Source organism: Acartia tonsa, chromosome 8, assembly GCF_053477335.1.
Source record: "Acartia tonsa isolate MP-2025a chromosome 8, ASM5347733v1, whole genome shotgun sequence".
Taxonomy (NCBI): domain Eukaryota; kingdom Metazoa; phylum Arthropoda; class Copepoda; order Calanoida; family Acartiidae; genus Acartia; species Acartia tonsa.
Window position 1 is genome coordinate 20,015,960 of NC_137267.1, and position 22,485 is coordinate 20,038,444.

The window sequence follows — 22,485 nt, forward strand, 5'->3', positions numbered from 1 at the left end:
TTGCCTATCAAAATTTATTAACAAAAGAAATATAATATACATGAATGCAGTTTAATAAATTGATCAATACAGTTATAGAAACATTACAGAAATATATTTCTTTTTAATAATAATATTAAATTCGTATTAATTTGATTTATTAAACAAATCTAATAAAAAAATTTATTTTAACCGAGAAAAGAAGAATAAGACAAAATATCAATTTTTCATTATGTTGTAAAAAATTATATAATCAAAGCATTATTTTCATATTCGTGGACAGTTATTTATCAGATATCTATTTAGCAAAGAATTAAAAGCTATAAAATGACAAATTTTTAAAAATTGATGATTTATTTTTCCTTGTCATCGGCTCCGCTTCCAGCCTTGGGGGGATGCTCCAAAACATTATCTAAAACAATAGAAATATTATTACTTAGATATTACACCAGATTTTTATGTACTCTTATTAATTGAAACTTGCAACTGGCTAAAATAACGACACCCCCATCCACTCCCATCTTACTGTTTTCATGAACTGATCAATAACTGAGGTCTGAGTTAACAACCTAAATCGACAAGAAATTTTCCCCTGCCAATATATCAACGTATATTCTATAATTCCTTTTCTAAAACAATGCTATATAACGAAGTTTGGTTCCAGGACAAACGCAGAAGTCCCAAACGTCGGAGTGGACAAACGCAGGAGTGTTAAAATATTAATTTTATTATGTATTTCTTTACAGATTAGGTTAGGTTAAGGTATGAATGAGCAAATAAGCCCCCCGCAGGTGTTAGGCATTTAAAAAACCTATAAGATGGTCTAAAATTGGTTAGGTTAAAAGTCCACTCCGACGTTTGGGACTCCTGCGTTTGTCGTAGGACAACGAAGTTTAATGAAGAGATGCTACGCTAAAAGTGTGTATGTCTATTCCAATCAGGGATCTAAATGGATAAAACTGTGAAAAATAAATTGTTGTAAATCCCCATTATGATAATCAAAATTACCCTTTTTGTAGACCAGGGAGGGAAGGATTGTAAATTATACCAAAACTAATGTGAAAATCTCATACTTTCGGCTGTGTGTGGACTAGTAAGTATGTAATCAAGAAATCTTTACGCGAGAACGGACTGACATCAAAACAAGCAGAGAGTAGCTGCGCTACAAAAAAAAAAATAACCTATAAGACCAAATTCTACGGCCTGTTGGGGGTTCATGAATTTATCTCTCTCCAAAGTTGCCTCGATAGTTTCAAACGTCTGACCTGCAGCAGTAACAAGGATGACAACATTAATAAAAGCTAAAACTTAAACCTATTTCGTATTATCTAGTAGAGATTTATTGCATTGCTAGGCAGTCGCAGGTCTACATTATTTTAGCTGCAAGACAGTATGTAGATGTAATAGTTTTGGCTTATAGTTTTCATTGCATACACAAATCACAACCTTTAGTGATGAAACAGCAGACCAACCAACAAGGCTGACTTGTAGAGTAACTAGAGTTTAGATCCGCGACCGTAGCATAACGGGTAGCGCATCCACTCGTCGTCGGGAAGGTTTGGGGTTCAAATCAACACTGCTTCATAAATCAAGACGTTGCTGCTATGTCAGATGCATGACATTAATAGACAGAGCAGAAGGAATGCCTTGGTCAAAACAGGTGCAACTCATTACTATGCGGCTAGGACGTCCAGACAACGGACGTGCAATCAAAAAGTTGGCTCCTAGTTATCCTTGGACTTGACGTATTAGGTAATTCATGGTAATTAGATCTTAACAAATAAATATATTTAATGTTTGTATACCTGTGTGTTTAACATAAATCTGATTCAATTGTCTCTTCAGATTTGTAATTTCTTCGGCCTAAAAAAAAGAATAAGAATTTTAGAAATAAATTTCTGAGACCAATTCCAAACATTTTATACTTAAACAATAGGCAGGGTTTCGGATCCGGAAGGATCCGCATATTTTCGAGTCCAAGGATCCGGATCCGGATCCTTGGACTCAAAAAAATGGAAAATCTACCTAAATTTATATACAATCTCAGACATTCTCTTGATGAGAGCTAATCTTTAAGGTTTAGGGTCAGACTTGAAAATTAAAATTATTTTGACTTCGAATTAAAGAATAAATATTTTTTGAAAGGTTTGGTGATTTTATTTTTATTGTCAAGGATCCGGAACCGGATCCGGTAGGATCCGGATCCGCACTGATCAAATTTTGAGGATCCGCAAAAAATCAATGCAGATCCGAAACCCTGACAATAGGTAAGTACTAACATTTCTAAAGTATGATCATATATTACTGGATAAAAGTAACTGCTCAAATAAAAACCTAAAACTATATATATAAATCTTTATTTGATTTTTCATACAATCCTTTAGTTAACATTTAAAAACCAAAAGAATTCATGGTTTTCAACAAATTATGCTTTGAAAACCAATTTTCCGAAAAACATTTTTAAATATTTATAGAACATTACCAATTCAAAGGGTGTGCAAAAATGCTTTCATATTTAAAATTTAAACTACGCGGCTTGTGCTAATGGTAGAAAAATGTTATACAACATACCGTTAGAATCACCATAAACTCTAGTTCTTGGAAATATAAGAACCATGTTTGTGCTATATGTAGTTTAGAAGCTACGTTAAAAAATATGAGAAAGGTTGGAAAGTTTTAAGTCAGTTGCTACTTTTCTATACGTGGCACCAAAATGGTTCTAAAATTTATATACCTAACCCTACCTGAATTAAAATGTCAGTAGCCTGACCAGAAGCTCCTCCGCTGGGCTGATGAACCATTATTCTAAAATTATAAACTTTGTTCGATTTTCAATAGTTTCAATAGCTTTAAACATCATTCGGACATGTATAAAACTACTCAGAAAAGCAAATCTTTTGTTGGGAATATCTTCTTTAAAACATTTTAAGCTTCCACAATTAAAAGCCTTATTACTTCAAAGGCATAAATAAAATTATCAAACCAAATCAAGGTTAGTTTTCATGAAAATTGACACGCAGAAAAACTTTTGGAGTGCATTGTTTGGTGGTCCTAAGGGCCATATAAATGACCACACCCCTCCCGAAAGCTTGTCAGGTTAATACAACACCCCGTAGAAACGGATTTTACAGGATGTACTGGGACCCTATGGTGAGTTCAGAACATGCTTTCTCTAAATTGAATTAGTAGCTTTCCATTATTGAAAATTTTCAAATTACTTTTGAGGATCAAATTTTAATTTTATTTTTAGAGTACCTTCATCTAATCTCCTTAATTGTCTTATTTTGTCTTTCATGTTTATCATGCAAATTTGTTTACATTACAGTAGAATAGACAGATATTAAAGCTTTCTAAAATGGTCTCTAACATTTTTCTAGCTCTAATACTTTTTAAGATGTCTGTAAAAAATACTGTAAAATCATCTTTTACACAGCAAAAAGGTGAAGCATAAAATTAGATAGGTACTTTAGAAAAAATACAAGTATCTTCATTATTGCTTTAAGGTGCCTAAAACTATCTACTCTATATTCAATGGACAGTCCAAATACATACTTTTTAATAGGGATGGCAATCCGTCTAATTTTGGACCGGATTCGGATTCTTACAAGAATCCGTCCAAAAATAAAAAGGATTCTCTGCGGATTCCGGATTCTTTTTTTTGACGGATTTCGGATTCTAGCAATATGTTGAAATGCTTTTTAAAAATAAATTAAGGGATTAAATTATACCGGGTAATGGGAAGAATCTAAATCTGCGTTTTTTCATATTTTCTGATCTCTCCACTTATTCGTGTAGGTGGGGAAAGATGGGGGGGGGGTGATCTTTGCCTTAAAAAAGGAGGGGGGGGGGGGGTTGAAAGAAAAAACTCATGACGCTAATTTTAGCCTAACAATTTAGAATCCGAATCCGCAATAAAAAAACGGATTCCAGATTCGGATTATGGATTCCAAAATTGGCAAAAAATGCGCGGATTCCGGATTCGGATTACCAACCCTACAGTTTTTAAGACTATATAAGCTAATAGGAGTGTATCGTTAACCTCAAAAAGCGCTACACAAACTTTTAGGAGACCCCTGTTTTGAAGGTCCCTAGGCCATACAAATATAAAAAATAGTTGGTAGGCATAATAAAAAAATATACCTGGCATTTGGTAAAGAATGTCGCATTCCTTTAGTTCCGGCAGCCAACAATAAACTACCCATACTGCAAGCCTGTAATATGGAAAGCAATTAATGAGATTTCTCTCCCAGTTTTCATGTAAACAATTAAATGCATTATTCTTCAAAGACCCTTTATTTAGCAGAAAATTGTAAGCATTGTTTAAAATAATCGTGTAAAAAATTCTCATTTCAAAGAACAAGCTGACAAATCTTAGATCTAAATTGGAAGTATGTGCGGGGGGGGGATTGGTCTGTATTCAGCTATTTCATACCCGTTTATCACAAAAAACACATTTTCAATATCCTTTAAAATAGTTATTTCTCGCATAGTATTATAAACAGCTATCCGCAGATATAGAATGTACGAATATATAGAATTATAAGATTAAAACCATTTTTTTAAGCCCCGAGATGCCGAAGGCACAGGCTTTTCAATCTTATGATTGTACATTTTTATATGCATAGAAAACTGGATATAATACGATACTAGACATAACTTTTTCGTATGAATAAGAACCGGTTCTTATCTACCGGATATTAATCCGTTTTGAATGAATATGAGAAAAACTGTTACCTGGCCGACACACCAGGTAGAGATGGGAGGAAGGACGTACTGCATGGTGTCATAGATTGCCAGGCCAGCGGTCACACTGCCTCCAGGAGAATTTATATACCTGGATACAAAATATTTCGGGGTGCTGCCAGTTATACAACCAGCAAAAATATAGTCTTTGTGTTATTAACAAATATGTTTTTTCGTCAATTACGACAAAAATTAGCAATAATTTTGTTCACCCAAAAATCACACCACTAGGCAATAAAAAAATTAGATAAATTGAAGTGATCTAAAGGGATAGGAGTAGGACAATGGCAGATAAATTGATGTACATCCCCAATTTAGATACATAAGATTACAAATAAAAGGTTGAAACATTTAACACTAAACTTAATGAATGAAACAATTGGTTAGCCGAGCGAATCAGAAATTTTTTTTGGGGGGACTAGTGTAAGAATGAGCCCGTTGTCCTCTCTCTCTCCGGCTAAATTGGACTTTTTTTTCTTGGACTGTAAGAGTCTCAAGGTTCCATCGGGATTGAACCCAAACGGGATTGAACCCAACGGGATTGAACCCACGGAATTGAACCCGCACGGGATTGAACTCACACGGGATTGAACCCACGGAATTGAACTCGCACGGGATTGAACCCAATGGGATTGAACCTAACGGGATTGAACCTACACGGGATTGAACCCACGGAATTGAACCCGCACGGGATTGAACCCGCACAGGATTGAACCCACAAAGGTGTAGGTTTCCCCCAATTTTTTTTTCTTCAATTTTTTGGGGGGTTTAAGTCTCCTCTTCCAATTTTTTTTTCTTAAATTTTTGGGCGGTGTAAGTCTTCGCCCAAATTATTTATTTTTTCTTTTTTTAATTTTTTGGGGGTTGTAAGTCTCCCCCTCCATTTTTTTTGTTCAATTTTTTGGCGGGTTTAAGTCTCTGCACCCAATTTTTTTTTCTTTTGGGTGGTGTAAGTCTCCCTCTCCAAATTTTTTATTTTTTTCCAATTTTTTGAGGGGTTTAAACTCCCCTCCCAAATTATTTTTTTCTTGATTTTTTTGGGGTTGAGAGCCTCCCCCACCAAATTTTTTTTCTCCAAAATTCACTAGGGTATATATATAAAAATAATTAGGGTGTATCAAAATTTATTTTTTTATTTATTTATTTGTTTATTTTTAAAAATTGAAGTAAATAAAATATAAATTTGGGAGGGGAAGCTTACACAATTCTGTGCGGGTTCAATCCCGTGTGGGTTCAATTCCGTGTGGGTTCAATCCCGTTGGGTTCAATCCCGTGTGGGTTCAATTCCGTGGGTTCAATCCCGTTGGGTTCAATCCCGTTGGGTTCAATCCCGTTGGGTTCAATCCCGTGTGGGTTCAATCCCGTGGTTACCGAGTCTCAACATTGAGCTGAGCATCTTTGCTGTTAGAAGAATAATAACTTACATGTGAATTGGTTTCTTAGCAGATTCAGACTGAAGGAATAGAAGCTGGGCTACTACAATACTGGATACATAATCATTCACTGGACCCATCAAACATATAATTCTATCCTAGAATAATAATAATAATAGTAGAGCTACTATAATACTGGATACATAATCATTCACTGGACCCATCAAACATATAATTCTATCCTAGAATAATACTATTAGTAGAGCTACTATAATACTGGATACATAATCATTCACTGGACCCATCAAACATATAATTATATCCTAGAATAATAATAATATTAGTAGAGCTACTATAATACTGGATACATAATCATTCACTGGACCCAACAAACATATAATTCTATCCTAGAATAATTATAATAATATTAGTAGATCTACTATAATACTGGATACATAATCATTCACTGGACCCATTAAACATATAATTCTATCCTAGAATAATAATATTAGTAGAGCTACTATAATACTATAATATATTTTTAGCCATCTAAAATTTGTATTCCCACTTATCTAAATTGATAGAAGCAAGTAAAAATATCTTGGTGCTTATCCTCAAAGTGCCTTTCTAGCATAGAAGGCCTCCCACCTCCTTATTTTAAGAATTAATGGAAATTAAGGTGGGGGACTGTGGGTTAATATATTTTTCCTAAGCCTAACCCGCGCAGGACCTACACTAACCTGATTTAAAGAAATAAGCCGACAAACTAACCCAAAAAAATGTAAAACTATTTACCTTGAGAAGTCTTGAGTAGATATCATAAGACCTTTCTCCTCTTCCAGTTTGTTCAATAACAATGGGAACCAAATTCATCATGGGGTCCTGATTCTGTTCAACAAAGGGGGGTTAATCAGCTTTTGTTATCGAAGCTTTTCTACGGCACGTCCGTAACAGACTGTTGTAAACGTTATTTTAGGATTGCTACAATCGTCCTATTATATCGATTTCAAACTTGTTTATGTCTATAATTTGTAGGAAAGGTAACATCTAAACACCTTTTGAAAAAATACATGAAATGACTACTTGCTTGTTTTTACTTAAAGTCTTTGGTATTATAAAATAAAATGCTCGGGTATGATTAACCCTGCCTGATGAAAAGATCTGACGGGGAGTCTGTAGTTTGTATTGCTGGCTGCCAGAACATGCGGGGTAACTGTCTTTACCTAAAAACAAATGTTGTGTTACACTTAAAAAAAAACAACTAGGGACTAAACGCCGTTATAAACTTCATATAATATAACCCAATGTTAAGCAGAACATACTAAAGAGAACTGATCAAAAAAACTAAAAAAATTAAAGGCGGTAAGATTATTGAACTCTGGTGTGGACTATGGAAACAGTTTTTTCGTTTCTTTACATTATTTCTTTTTCTATCACGCTGGAAACTTATACAGAGCTGGATCTTTAAATGTGTAGCCGTTGCCGTAGCTGTAGCCGTAGTCGTCGCCACTGCCAGTGCTGCCAATAAACATGGATTTTTAAATGCTTGTAGTTTTTACGTATTATTTTTTTTCTTCTTCATATTTTTACTGAAAATTCAAAAAGTGGTTGTGATTTAAAGATTAAAAGTCGTGGCCACTCGTAGCCAATTTGATTTAAAGATCGATATTAGGTTAGTGGCTGTACCTTTGGCAGCGGCAACGGCAACGGCTACACATTTAAAGATCCAACTCAGGGTAATTCAATATAAACTGCGTTTTCCAATTTTTAGAAGGACTACAGAAAAAATAATTATAGATCCTTGTTCTCTGTAAAAACATACCTACATTAAACTTAGAAAAGGGGTTTTTCAATATCTCTGAAAATACGGCGCATTTTAAGGCATATCTATTTCAAAGGAGCATAAGATGCTTTTTTTCTGGTAGAATTTGTGCTTTAAGGTTGGTTTTTAAAAATTTATTTACTTGAAACACCATCTTAACCAATAAAATATTGTACCAATTACACTAAAAACATTATTTAAATTCCTTCATTGAAAACAAATATCTAATTTTTCTTTTTTTATACTTAATACACATGACCTCAAAAATTGCTCATGTTCGTTAATTCCCATCAGTTACTTCTATAATCCTTTAATCTGATTGACAGATAAAGATATAAACTCATAATTTATCTATAATTTACAATTACATGTTTTTATAAAAAAAAATTTTAAAAATGACAAATGGCAGTTTCTCAAAAATGCTTTTGTGGGGAGCTAAAAAGCATTTCACCTTTAAAACTCAATTAGGGTACTTTTCTTAGACCTTTTTCTAAACTAATATTGAAATTTTAAGATTTTTTTTATACAAAATAGAAGAGTTATCTTAACTTTACTTGCACAACATTTTTTACATAAAGCATTTTTTGAAACTATGTATGTACCTATCATATAGAGGCTGCATTTTTAGAGATAATGAAAACCGTCTTTTACAAATTTGATGTACTTTTTTACAGAGCTCAAGGACATATAATAATTTTTTTGTATACCTTCTGGTTTTTTTTTCTGAAAATCGGAAAACTCAGTTTAGTTAAAAAACCCTGTGTACTTGAAAGTAATGTTGGCTGGTCAAATATCTATACCTGTCCATTATGACCGCCAGGAATAATTAGGCCTACACGAGGCAATAACATGCGCAACTTGGACATTTTACAATCTGTAAAAAATAAATTTAATTCAATATACACCCAAAGACAACAACAAGTGTTATGAAAAATAAATAGATTTACAAGGATTACAAAAATTGTTGACATTTGTAGGAAGGAGGGATGGATAGGCAATGGCAGATATATCAATATCATTCTTATCACGATATTATTCCATACAAAACAAAAAGAGGACTATCTACGAACAAGAGCACGTGATTCTAAGTACCTTCCAGCATTGATCCTGAGTATTTTCTTTCAAAATATGATAGGTCACTAATAATAATTAATATATTGACGAGAAAATTTATGTTTCACCCCTTCAAGTTGAAGAAAAGTAAAAAAATGTTCAGGTTTTTTAGTCAAAATTCTATCAAACGTTTTGTTGAGTTCGAGGTTTCTTAAATTGTCCATGTTGTCAAATGATAAATTAAAAAGAGTTAAAAAGCACATTTATTATATCCCATATGTATGTTTAAATCAATGCTATAATAGATTAATTTACAATCTAAATACACGAGTATTTGCATATGTATCATCAAATATCCATTTTATTAAAAGAATTAGCTTCATAATAGTTTTCAAAATCTATTAAAATACCTAAAAAAAACATAGTGAAACATAAATTTTCTCGTCAATACATTAATGACATATGGTGACCTATTATATTATGAAAGAAAATACTTAGGATCAATGCTGGAAGGTACTTAGAATCATGTGCTCTCGTTCGTGGATAGTCCCCTTTGAGGTAGATTTATTTATTTCCCCAAGATATTAACAAAAATAATAAATATACTGTTGAATTGTCTGTGTTATTCTAGTATTTATTTTCCATAATACATACCCTTGTCCCTGCATACAACCAAAGAAAAAATATTTATTTTCAACCATGCGTCGGCACGAGTTCGAGTCTCTCCCTTTTCTTCTTTTTATGCTTCTTAGGTCGTTCCTGGTCACTTTCTTGAGCATTCACATATCCTTCATCTTCCTCCAGCTTTTCCTCCAGTTTATCCTGTGGTTCAGGGATACAGGATTAAGTAAAAGAGAAGGAAGTAGAAGTTTAAATGCAGGGATCGGTTGGATTGTGGATAAATCCGCAAATTTTTTGATAGTCGAACCATAAGAGGACTATCCACGAACAAGAGCAAGTGATTCTAAGCACCTTACAGCATTGATCCTTGGCATTTTTTAGTGAATATACTAGGTTCATGTTTATTATTTAGTTTATGGACTAAAAAGTTAGGTTTCAAAATGGTTTTATATGAAAAAACTTTGAAATGTTAAGCATAGTTTGGTGCAAATTCATCAAATGTTTTGATGAGTTCAAACTGTTGTTTAAAAGCTTTGACACAAACGTATATCATTTTGATTAAAAATGTATGTTTAGAAAAAGGGTTGGTAGCTTATAATATTTTGAACAGTTTAACTCAACAAAGCAGTTGATGATATTGTATCTAAAAATGCTTTACATTTTAGTGTTTTTTTCATATAAAACCATGGTAAAGCATAACTTTTTAGTCGATAAACCAAATATTTAACATAAACCTAGTATATTCACTAAAAAAATACTATGGATCAATGTTGGAAAAGATTTGATCTCATACCCACAGCCTGAATGAGAGTAGAAAATTGGGAAATAAGCAGGGAGGGAGGGGAAATCGTGCTGTATATTACACTGGTATCCAGATTTTAAAACTTTGAATACTTAAATCCTTATAGGCTGGTGTGTGTTTTTGTAGTTATAGTTTCTTGGTGTTTGGACCTAAGTACTAAGTAGTTATAGAGTAGAACGAAACACTTTTGTATAGCCACAAGGGCTAGCTGTTTCTAACAACACAACCAAGGGGAAATGGAGTGAATACTGAATAAGTATAATGCGACTGAGAAATAAGAGTCAACGTATGGAGAGTTGAACTCGACATCAACACAATGCGATACCTGAAGTGTCCAAAGTTTTCAACCAATAATCTTATTTCAAAGAAGAGGTAATTTTGTATAATATCATTTACTTCTCCATGTTATCCCCTGCCTTATTTTTATTTTTCTTCTTTTTCTTTGATTTAACAATTTGTGCTTCTTCTTCATTATTGTTTGTATTTAGTTCTTCTTCGGACGCATTTTCTTCAAATTTTCTACAATTAAATAGGAATAAAAATAGGTATCATAAAAACAAGATTTGTTTTCATGAAAATGAAATGAACAAAGATAATTGTCCTTATTTAATTTATTTCTGATTGACAAAATTCTTGCCTCTTTTTAGACTTCTTAGAAGTTGGTTCTTCACTATGCTTTTCGTGTCCATTCTAAATAAATATTTTACAATATAAGTTTTTAAAAAAATTATGCCTTTATAACACTTACTAAAAAGGAATACTTTTAGTGCTTTAATGGATGTAATTGTAGAATATGTGTCCATTTTTTCAGATTTGGGCCAGAAATTTAAGTGACCTGGCCCAAAAAAGGGGGACACTTATACTTAGTTAGGATATTATGACTGGGGAAAAATTATCGTCAATTTAGGTTGCTATTTCACCTGTCATTTATTGATTAGTTCGTTTAACCAGTAGGCGGGAAGGGGATGAACTAATACAGAAATAAACGGGGCTAATGGAAATAAATTATACTGGTACCCAAAGTTTTATAATCACGTTATCTAATTTGTTGGTTCAAAAACATTAGGGACTCTTTTATTAAAACTTGGTTAAGCGGTACAAACTTGCATTGTCAAAACTTTTCCAACAATAATTTTAATCTAAAGGAATTTTTAGGTTTTTTAAAATCATATTTGAGGATTTGCATAAAATTATCATACATTGTTTTATCCCTTAAAATCTTTTTAAAAAATAACCTCTAATGTGGAATTTTCTAATGGTTTCTTCTTCTTTTTAGAACTTTGATCTTGATGGTCTTCACTACTCGATTCAACTGAATTGAAAATTAATATAAAAGGTAGTTTTTTTTCTAAATCAGGTAACGTTAGGTAAGATTAGATAGAGGCCAGGGTTAGGGTTCACTTCAGTGGTAAGGCATATGAAAAAGTACCCCTCCCCCTTTATATCCCATTTATTTTTTTTAAAAAAGGGGGATGGGAAAAGGGGCTTAATTACTTGAAAGGCACTTTGAAGAGAAAGCACCATATTTCCTTTATTAATAATCAAAATAAAAATCTGAAATAAAAAAAACTAATATACCTGAAATAAAATCACCAGCTATTTTTGTATAAAAGTTTTTATGTATAACTTCTGTCAGTTGCACCAACAGTTTATCACCAGCTTTGACAGATTCTTTTGTCTAGAAAACAAACAAATTCAATTTTATTTTAGTCATGAATTATAAACATGTTACTAGTAGCTACGGGCCTCTAGAGGCTCTTGAGAAATGAGGGGAAAGAGTGAGTCGACCGCCATATTTTATAATTTAGTTTTGTAAAGTAAAGTAAAATAAAATTTATCTTTTTTCAAGGGAGGGGAGGGGTTGGATGTTTAGGATTCAATTCCACAAAAATACTTATAAAACTTCTCTGGACCTATTAGAACAAAAAACCATAATCGGACCAGCGACAACGAGATCTTAAGCTACAAACAGACAGGCATACTGATACTTTTACATAAGGATTATCAATACAATTATACAAATATACAAAGTCTTGCAGCTAAATTTACTAATTTATGCTCATTTTTTGATCATATGAGCAATGCTAACTGTCTGCCTGATATTTTCTCTCTGCAAGAAATTTGGAAAATACAACCTGATTTTTACCAAATAGAAGGCTATAAATTTTTCAGTAAAACTAGAAATGAAGCACAAGGAGGGGGGGTGGGAATTTATACAAAAAGTAATTATAATGTCTCTATTTTAGAGGAAGTTTCTTACTTTATTGAAAATGTTTTTGAGAGCTTGGTGTTAAAAGTTGAAATTCCAAATATTAAGAAATTTATTTGCGTTTCCCTTTACAAGCCCCCTGGCTGTAAATTTATGACAACATCTCGTCACATGGAGATTTTCTTTAACTATTTAAATGAGATGCTTCAAAAATTAGAAAAATTTAAGCTACCAGTATATATTTTAACTGATAGTAATATTGATCTTATGAAAATAGGAGTAAATGAACATTCTTCAGATTTATTTAATACTATGCTTGAATTTGGATTTTTTCAGATCATTGGTAAAAGTACTAGAGTTACAAATGAAACTCATACTTTAATTGATCAAATTTATACTAGTGATAAGGTTGAATATTTGAACTCTGGCGTTATTATTGATTCTCTCTCTGATCATTTTATAACATTTTGTAGTATTAAACAAAACAAAGCAAAAAATACAAAAGGCCCTAGCTTTGTTTACAAAAGAAATTTTGATGTACATAATAAAGAAGTCTTTAAAAATTACATAAGTACTTTAACATGGAATAATGTCATTGCAAGCAACTGTCCCAACGAAGCCTATGATATTTTTTGGGATGATTTTTATAATATTTTTGAACTTAGCTTTCCTAAGAAAAAAGTAAAGATTAATCGTAATAAACATTGCATAAATAAATTTATGACCAAAGGTTTAATGAAATCTAGGAGAACTAAACTTAATCTTTCAGCCAAAGCTAAAAGGTCAAATGATGACAAACTAAAGTATATCTATTATCGTAATTTATACAACTCTATATTAAAAAAAGCAAAAGCCATTTACTATAGAGAGGCAATTGAAAATGCAAATGGGGACAGCAAGAAAATTTGGAAAACTATTAATGAGGCATGTAATAAAACCAATAAATCAAATAAGACTGATAAATTAAATGTAAATGGTGTAATCATTAATGATGAAACTGAAATAGCTAATGCTTTTAATAATCATTTTTCTCAGATTGGGGAAAAAGTTTCAGCTTTTATACCTAATAAAGATATTGATTTTAGACAATACCTACCTAACCCAACAATTCCCTCACTTTTTTTAGCTCCTGTTAGCCCTGGAGAAATTCTTGAAGTCATTATGAACATGGGGAAAAAAACATCACAAGATGTGAATGATATTCCTTTCCCTTTGTTACAATTTGTAGTGTTAGAATTGTTAAAACCTTTAACACATATTTTTAATTTGTCAATTGAAAAAGGTATTTTTCCTGCAAATCTAAAGACCTCAAAAGTTGTGGCAATCTATAAAAATTCCGGCTCTCCACTTGATGTTAACTATCATAGAGGAATAGCAATAGTAAATCAAGTATCAAAAGTTTTTGAAAAATTAATTTGTAGGAGGTTACTAAATTTTTTGTACACAAATGATTTCTTTGATGAGAATCAATTCGGTTTTCTCAAAGATAGGTCAACTAACCATGCAATTCTTAAAATAATTAATTATATTACTGAATCTATTAATCATGGAGACTATGTTGTCGGAGTATTCCTTGATGCAATGAAAGCTTTTGATTCTGTAAATCATGATATACTTTTAAGTAAGCTTGACAATGCTGGTATACGAGGTAATGCTCTTAACTGGTTCAAAAGCTATCTGAGTGGCAGAAACCGTAAAGTAAAAGTTGGAGAATCTTGGTCTGAATTACAAAACATTAACATTTCCGTTCTTCAAGGTAGCATTTTAGGCGTAATCCTGTTTATAATATTCATTAACGATTTACATAGAGCCTCTGATAAAGCCCTAACTGTATTGTTTGCTGATGATGCAACACCACTGTTTTCACATAGCAATTTAAATGAACTAAATGTATTAGTAAATAAAGAACTTAGTAAAATCTGTGACTGGTATAGTGCTAATAAGCTTGCACTGCATCCAGATAAATCTAAATTTATTTTATTTAAATCAAAATATGACAATTTGGAACAATTGTCAATTAACAATGCAAGCCCTTATTTTCCCCTTTACCTTAACATGAATGACTCTGATGAATGTAACATAACTAAAATTAAAATGATAAAGCACGTTCCTAATTCTGATGAAAAAAGTGTACGTGCACTAGGAGTTCTATTGGATCAAGATCTCACTCTAGTAGAACATGTTAAATCCTTACACTCAAAATTATCCAGAAATTTATATTCACTTAGACAAATAAGTAATCTATTTCCTACACCAATATTAAAACTGGTATATAATGCTAATTTCCAATCTCATATCAATTATTGTTCAAATATTCTGTCTATGTGTACTAAAACTACACTTGATCCTATTATCAAAATGCAGAAGAAAGCTATAAGATTAGTCTCAAAAGTAAAATATAATGAAAGCACTACACCTCTATTTAAGGAACATAATATCCTTCCAATAATGCAACAAATAGAATATTCATCTCTTATGACTATGCATGACTACTTAAATGAAACTCTTTCTCCTTCTTTTTATCCCACCTGGATTAGAAATAATCACCTAAATGGTAATTACAATCTTAGAAATGGCAATGATATTCATATAAGGCCTCATAGATATGAATATCTTAAAAAACATCCAATTTTCAACTTTGGCATTCTTTGGAATAATCTAAGTGATGAACTTAAATCTATTGAAGATAGAAACCTTTTTGCTAAATCTATCAAGTCTAAACTAATTAATGCCTTGCAATAGCTAATTTTATCAAATAATCTAAATCTCCAGCTCTGTAAATTTTGTAATTTTTTTTATGTTATTTTTATTTTGGCGATACTACCTAGGTTCTATAAGTTTAAAGGGATCCAGGATACCTTTGTTTAATATATTTTGGGCAAAGTAGACAGATCCTTAGTGATCTATTCATGGTTACCCGGGCAGAACTGATTAGGATTTAGGTTGTTTTATTGTTATAGTAATTTGAATTGTGTTTTATATTTTGTTTTTTATTTTATGACTATGTTTAATTTTTATGCCCAAATAAATATGTTTATGTTTATGTTTATGTTTATGTTTATTAATTCATTATGGGAAGGAAATTGTTTTGAAAAATTAATACCTAGGTAAACATTTCTGATTTGTATGGATTGTTCTTAATAAAATTAAACTTACCTTGTTGGGTACTTTGATTACTATTCTGTCAAATATTCTACAGTCTACGATTTTAATTCTCTTTTATTTTTTATAAAAAAATATCAAGTTTTTAAAAAATCAAAAAAATATATTCAGTAAACTGAATCAATTAGAACTTAGAGTAGAAACAATTCGGCTACAATATTGGTTAGAAAATGTTCATGTTTTGGTCAAAAATGCTTTTTTCCTTCCCTTCATATAACTAAGTCAGCAATAAATTTCGTAGGATCAAGTGTTACTGTATTTTGGATTGAATAAAATTGAATGAATAATAACAGGGGCGTATACTTTGCTAAAGGGAAGAAAGGGTACAAAACATGTTTTCCCTTGCTTAAGGAAAAACCCAGAAAAATATGTGGGAGGAGTAACAAAATTGAATAAAATGAAGAGTACTAAAACCATTTTTTCATATTTTTACCCCTCCTTAGGGAAAAAACTAGGGGGGGGGGGGGGGGGGGAGGGAATAAAATATTTAGCAGCTGAGAAAAAAATAAATCTTATGCAGAATATATACCCCTGAATATTTACTAGAAAATCCTTTATCAGTTGGACGAGTTATTGTTTATGATTGGATATCTAGAGTAGTATATCTATTGTCTAAATAAAAAGAGTAATCCCTAAAATAAATTTTTGAGGTAGAAAGACGGAACAGGTCACTTGTAATCCTCTCACAGGCTGGAACACGTAAGCCTGATCAAATAATAAAAGTCAGGTAGGGAGGGAGGGGACATTGGGCTGAATCACACTAATCCCCAAAGTCTTATAAAAAACGTTATCTTATTCGTTGGCTTAACAACTTTGAAGACTTTTATCGATTTTTGAATTATTGGTTTATTTAGTTGCGTGTCATCCAAACAGTAATCTACAGAAGGGGTAAGTTTGTGTATCTTTGTGTATCAATGCAATGGGGATGCATGTAGATTAATTATTCGGTAATTGTCTTATCCTTTTACATTCTTGAATAAAAGTTTAAAAAGTAGCGCAGCTACTTTACAATTTATTGATATCAGTACGTCCGATCGTCCGTACAAAATGTTGTCAAATTAAAAGTATTTTTTTTCCCTCAAGATCTCATTAACAGATTTACTCATCTGTCCCTGATATTATTACCTTTAATCTGACGTCAAAATGTGGGTAACCTTGATAATCCAAATCTATGGATTTATTCTTGTTTAAAACTTTAACGTCTGCAAACAATCATAACAAGTTAAAATCTTTTTTTTTATCCGTGTAGTTGAATTCTAAATTAAGTAGGTATTGACAAAGTGAGTAAACAAAGAAGATGAAGTATAGAATTGAAAACCTCAAATATATATTGGAAAATTGAAGAAAAGTCGCGCTTGCGCAATAAAAAAACATATCAACTTAAATTGTACGATTGTCCAGTTTGGAAAAAACTGAAATAATTAGGGTTGGCAATCCGAATCCGGAATCCGCCAAATTTTTGGCCAATTTTGGAATCTAGAATCCGAATCCGTTTTTTAATTCGGATTCTTAATTGTTAGGCTTAAATTATCTTGTTATATAATCCACGTATATTTTAATCCATTGTGTGTACCAAAGGATCTTTGCTAACCGCTGAACCGATACGGTTCTCCTTTACAGTGTAATTACTCATAGGTCCTGAGAAGGTTTAAAGCTATTTTGGGAGGGTAACACCACTCCCCCTCCCTAAAAATTTCAGCTAAATGTGATAATAGAGTTAAAACTTGTTATGTTCCTTCAAAGTGTAAAAGCATTCCATCAAAATCTCTGTGATATGTATTTAACCTAAAAATAAAATAAAATTACCTAATAAGAATACAAAGACTACCTAATAGTTTTTACTTCTTTTAATTGTGAAGCTATTCTATAATTTTAATTATTTGTCAGTCCATAATGCTATGAAAAAAATGTATTTTTCTCGCCTACTAAAAAGATTTACTCCTGATTTTTTTGTAAAGATGCCCAAAACCAATGAGCATCCAGAACATGATTTACTTGGTCTATCAGTCATGAAACAAAAATTCAAACATTAAAACCTATGAATTGTTTCGTGATTTTTTAGATATATTATTTAAATATTATCTTGAATTATGATCTCTGAACATCTGCTCTTAAAATCATTTGCTTTGCTACTTATGGATGTTGTATTCCTTGATAAATGTTATTTTACACAAATTCTAGATAGGTTTTAATCTTACTACAAATGATTGAAAATCCCAAAAGGTATTTTAAACTTGCAGAGTAACTTCTCTGTTAAAATTAAGATATTTGCAAACTAAATGAATAGCTTATTGTGTCATTAGTCTAAAAAAAACTTACCGTTCATTTAGTTCTTCATTTACTTTCTCTTCTACTTTCCCTGTATTAAATTTTAAACAATCATTTAATCAATAAGCTTAAGCTTCGCCCCTAGAGGTGCGTTAGGAAATCCTTCTTTTTGATTTTAAAATACTACCTAATTAGTTTGTGCTTGTATTGCGTAAAATCCGTGAGTTAGCTTCATCGAAAGCGATTATTAAGTCTAAGTGTTATTAACTCACGGATTTTACGCAATACGAGCACAAACTACTCCTCCCTTTTTTGGGTGGTGGCTAATTTTTCGGGAGGGGGGTCGGGGTATACTATCCCCCTGGAAAATAGTTTAAAACCACAACAAAACTACTACGATGCACAACCTATTAGGTTTAGCAGTTACCGAGATATTTAGCTTTATAGGAATAGACAGTTGTCATACTACTTGTATTAACATAAAAACACGTCAAAGGATACTAAAGTTAAATTGCTAACGTTAGTTTTTGATAAGAGCATAACATTATCATTATAGAGTAGCTGTGCTATCATAAATGATTATTTAATATTTTCCTAAGACACTTGGTGATAAAGCTATATGAATAGTTGTAGTGAAAACTTTTATTCCTGCAGTCAAAATGCAATATTTGTTACTACTCTGGACAATTTCGTTCTTGCTTTTTGGATACTTAATTTTGACACCAATTTAAGCGTCTCTGCGAAAAGTGATATTTATTTATTGGGAAATTCGGCGAGGGTGGGGTATTAAATTGTAATGATCTTGATTTGGATCTTAAGCTGGCCTTAGTGGCTTTCTTCTCTAATAAAGGGGGGGGGGGGGGGGGGGAATGTGGTGACTCGTGCCACGACATACCAGCAATTTTATTTTGGGTGCTACTCCCTTAGTTTTAGAGATAATTGGGTGAAATCTTTTGGGCTGGGTCACTAATTACCCCAACTATTGGTATCTTTCAAAAAAAACGGCGGCGGGTCCGCCGCTCCCGCCGTTCGCCATTTTCCGCCGCCGCCAAAAAAAAATTTTTATTGCATTTCTCGCCGAATTAGGCAATTTGGAATCATTTGAGACCATGTTATTTTTTTCAAAAATTTTTCCCCTTATAAACCCTGCAGGGGGACTTTTTTCATTTTTTTTCCCCTTAAAATGCAAAAATGGCGGCGGTACCGCCGCTCCCGCCGTCCACCGTCATTTTCCGCCGCCGCCGCCAAAATTTTTTTTATTGCATTTCTAGCCGAATTAGGCAATTTGGAATCATTTGAGACCATGTTATTTTTTTCAAAAATTTTTCCCCTTATAACCAAATTCTCGTTTATTGAGGTATATCTTAAATTCAGTGCTTCTCCTGTGCTTTTAAAGATATTGAAACAAAATCTTTTGAGGTAGATCAGCAAAAAAATATTTGAATAAAAAATGGCGGCGGTACCACCGCTCCCGCCATCCACCGCCATTTTCCGCCGCCCACAGGACGGCTTGTAAGGGGAAAAATTTTTGAAAAAAATAATATGGTCTCAAATGATTCCAAATTGCCTAATTCGGCGAGAAATGCAATAAAAAATTTTTTGGCGGCGGCGGCGGAAAATGGCGGTGGACGGCGGGAGCGGCGGTACCGCCGCCATTTTTTATTCAAATATTTTTTACTGATCTACCTCAAAAGGTTTTGTCTCAATATCTTTAAAAGCTTAGGAGAGGCACTGAATTTAAGATATACCTTGATAAACGAGAATTTGAAAAAAATGACTAAGTCCCCCCGCAGGGTTGGTTATAAGGGGAAAAATTTTTGAAAAAAATAACATGGTCTCAAATGATTCCAAATTGCCTAATTCGGCGAGAAATGCAATAAATTTTTTTTTTTGGCGGCGGCGGAAAATGGCGGCGAACGGCGGACCCGCCGCCGTTTGTTTTGAAAGATACCAATAGTTTTGGTAATTAGTGACCCAGCCCAAAAGATTTCACCCAATTATCTCTAAAACTAAGGGAGTAGCACCCAAAATAAAATTGCTGGTATGTCGTGGCACGAGTCACCACATTTCCCCCCCCCCCCCTTATAACTACACATTAGGGTTAACAATCCGAATCCGTTTTAAATAGCGGATTCGGATTCTTAATTGGTAGGCTAAAATTGGCGTCTTGAGTTTTTTCTTTCAACTCCCCCTTTTTGAAGGCAAATATTATCATCATTATATACAATATCTTTTTAAATCTGGTTCAATTCTCGGAAGAGAATTATAGAGAACACCAAGAACATTAATTTTTAGGACATATGTTATGATATGTAGCACTTAAATTTTTTAATTTAAAAAAAAGACTTTTAAAATATTGCTAGAATCCGAATCCGCCAAAAATAAGAATCCGGAATCCGCCATTTTTTTGACGGAATCTTGTAAGAATCCGAATCCGGTCCAAAAACTTGCCGGATTGGCATCCCTACTACACATACACACACATTGTTGCCTTTTAGAAAACTTGATGCTTCCCATAAAGTTCCTATCGGGCTCGTATCCCACCTCCCTTTTCAAAAATCAATTGAAAATAAATGTGGGTGTGTGTGATTTTTTACTACACCATTACCCAACCCCAGTCTTACCAAACCTAAATAAACAAAAACAAGAAAAATAACAACATCTTTTTAAAAGCGAAGCTTTTCTATAATTAGGGTTGGTCCGTCCGTCCGTACGACCGTAACGGATAGCTTTTTTCCGTTAATTTAGGCAAGTTAGAATTGTCCTGTCGATTTCAAATTTTGCATGGTGATTCCTTAAATAATTAGGTACGATTTAGAAAGCGTAGCAACTCTATATTCATTACCAAAATGTCCGTACGTCCATTTTAAACATGTTGATTTTTTAACTTTTTTAACAACAAATTTTTATGTGATCTAATTTTTGGTATATTGATTCCTGGGACAACAAAGTATAATGTTATTAGCGAAGCAACTCTATAATCAAGTCCTAAAAATGTAAGTATGTCCATAAACATAATCCTGTATAAAGCAGTTTTTTAACAAATTTACTTACAACTTTGCTTCGACTCTTATACATTTGTATTCTGATTATTCAGTTCTGACACAATATAAGTGTTAATGTCCGTCTGTCCTACCGTCAGTGCTTCGCTTTTATGGATGTTGCCATCCTTGTTCAATATATTCAAAGGGTTGGGAGGTTTTCTGTGCTTGACTAATCACTTTGAGGGAAACCGTCGAAAACTTTAAAATCTGATGCTAGTTTAATATATTGCATTTGCCTGAAGCTGAATCTTTTGACAATTTTTCCAATTCATCTTTTAATTCATTCATTCTATCTGAAACAATTTGGAAATTAAGACCCACGCATTGTAAAAATTGAAAGTTGACTATAAAACAGTTAATTATCATTGTATACTATTATTTTTTAGAGGAAGAAGTGAGATTGATGAAAAATTACCCCACCAAAGATTAAAAATACTAGGTAGTTTGAACCTAACCAATCTAGATTTAATAAAAGTTTTTAAGCCAACGAATGAGAGAGCGTTATTATAAAACTTAGTGTACCAGTGTATTTTACAGTCCAATGTTCTCTCCCTCCCTGTATAAACAAAAAATATTTTATTATTTTTTTTTGTAAAAAGTATAAAAATCCGCAAAGCTTCATAAAAAAAGAAAAACCACGTGTAAAAACAAAACATAACGAGTAGCGCAGCAAGAATAACAATAATATCTAGGTATATTAATCACATTGTTATATCAAGAAGAAATTTATATTGGTTTTAAACTACTGCTAATTGTTTCACCCAGGAATTTTAAGGGAAAGGCCAATCAAGGCTATATTTAATATTTATATACATTCCCAATTGGAACCAACCAACCAAAATTCAATTAAAGAACCCAAAGTTTTTGAGCCATAGAATAAGATACTGTGATTATAAAACTTTGGGTACCAGTGACACTTAGTCAAATGTCCCCTACCTCCCTGAAAAATTCAGACAAACAAAATATTAGAGTAACTATGCTGAAATAGGAGTAGAATAAGTGTATAACAAAAATATCTAAAACCCAATAAGTTAATACATATAAATAGTAATTAAGACATTTTCTCTTTGAGATCATTTTGTTTCTTCTCAAGAACTTGTTTTATCAATACATCCAGCTTCTGAATCCTGAAATGTATTAGTTATTTATTCCAGGGTGGGCATACAAAAAACCCACCCAAAAAAACCCACCCAGGGTTTTTTTAAAAACCCAATGAAAAAAAACCCAAGGATTTTTGGGTTTTTGAAAAAACATTGAAATTTCACGTTAATATTTACAAATTAAACCTCTATTTACTCAAAGATTAGAATCTAATAACATTTTAAAGCAAATTTTACCTAAAAAAACGTAAAAAATATGAAGTAAGGGGGGGGGGGGGGGGGGGGTTAATGCAACCATCTTGTAATCAA

The 22,485-nt window shown here is 32.4% G+C and overlaps 3 protein-coding genes across 7 annotated transcripts in view; all 3 read right to left on the reverse strand.

Annotated features, from left to right (window-relative positions):
* On the reverse strand, nucleotides 1-8,888 carry ClpP (Caseinolytic protease proteolytic subunit). Its single transcript, XM_080169411.1, has 10 exons — nucleotides 8,718-8,888; nucleotides 7,244-7,318; nucleotides 6,891-6,983; nucleotides 6,147-6,253; nucleotides 4,714-4,813; nucleotides 4,120-4,190; nucleotides 2,724-2,784; nucleotides 1,785-1,842; nucleotides 1,161-1,244; nucleotides 1-391 (listed from the first exon to the last, which is right to left on the reverse strand). Exons 1-10 carry the CDS (start codon nucleotides 8,886-8,888, stop codon nucleotides 333-335), a joined length of 879 nt encoding a protein of 292 aa, XP_080025537.1. The 3' UTR covers nucleotides 1-332.
* LOC145326224 (uncharacterized) lies at nucleotides 8,791-21,442 on the reverse strand. Of its 2 annotated transcripts, XR_013881799.1 has the most exons (13): nucleotides 21,313-21,442; nucleotides 18,626-18,680; nucleotides 18,084-18,122; nucleotides 17,500-17,549; nucleotides 16,890-16,966; nucleotides 16,397-16,469; nucleotides 15,759-15,802; nucleotides 11,972-12,071; nucleotides 11,629-11,705; nucleotides 11,031-11,083; nucleotides 10,810-10,912; nucleotides 9,488-9,792; nucleotides 8,791-8,979 (listed from the first exon to the last, which is right to left on the reverse strand). XR_013881799.1 is itself a non-coding variant. In XM_080169410.1 (12 exons), exons 1-12 carry the CDS (start codon nucleotides 21,440-21,442, stop codon nucleotides 9,664-9,666), a joined length of 930 nt encoding a protein of 309 aa, XP_080025536.1. In that variant the 3' UTR covers nucleotides 8,791-9,663. The 2 variants fall into 2 exon arrangements, 1 of the variants encoding a protein (XP_080025536.1); XM_080169410.1 differs by having other exon boundaries at nucleotides 8,791-9,792.
* LOC145326222 (FAST kinase domain-containing protein 4) overlaps nucleotides 21,369-22,485 on the reverse strand; it is a 19,076-nt gene continuing 17,959 nt past the window's right edge. The window contains exons 22-23 of one of the 4 annotated variants that reach the window (XM_080169407.1): nucleotides 22,085-22,203; nucleotides 21,369-21,764 (exon numbers count right to left, since the gene is read on the reverse strand). In XM_080169407.1, coding sequence (XP_080025533.1) covers nucleotides 22,128-22,203 — 76 coding nt within the window. In that variant the 3' untranslated portion in view covers nucleotides 21,369-21,764; nucleotides 22,085-22,127. Of the gene's footprint in view, nucleotides 22,204-22,485 lie in introns of all 4 variants that reach the window. The other 3 variants (XM_080169406.1, XM_080169405.1, XM_080169404.1) reach the window with 3 other exon arrangements.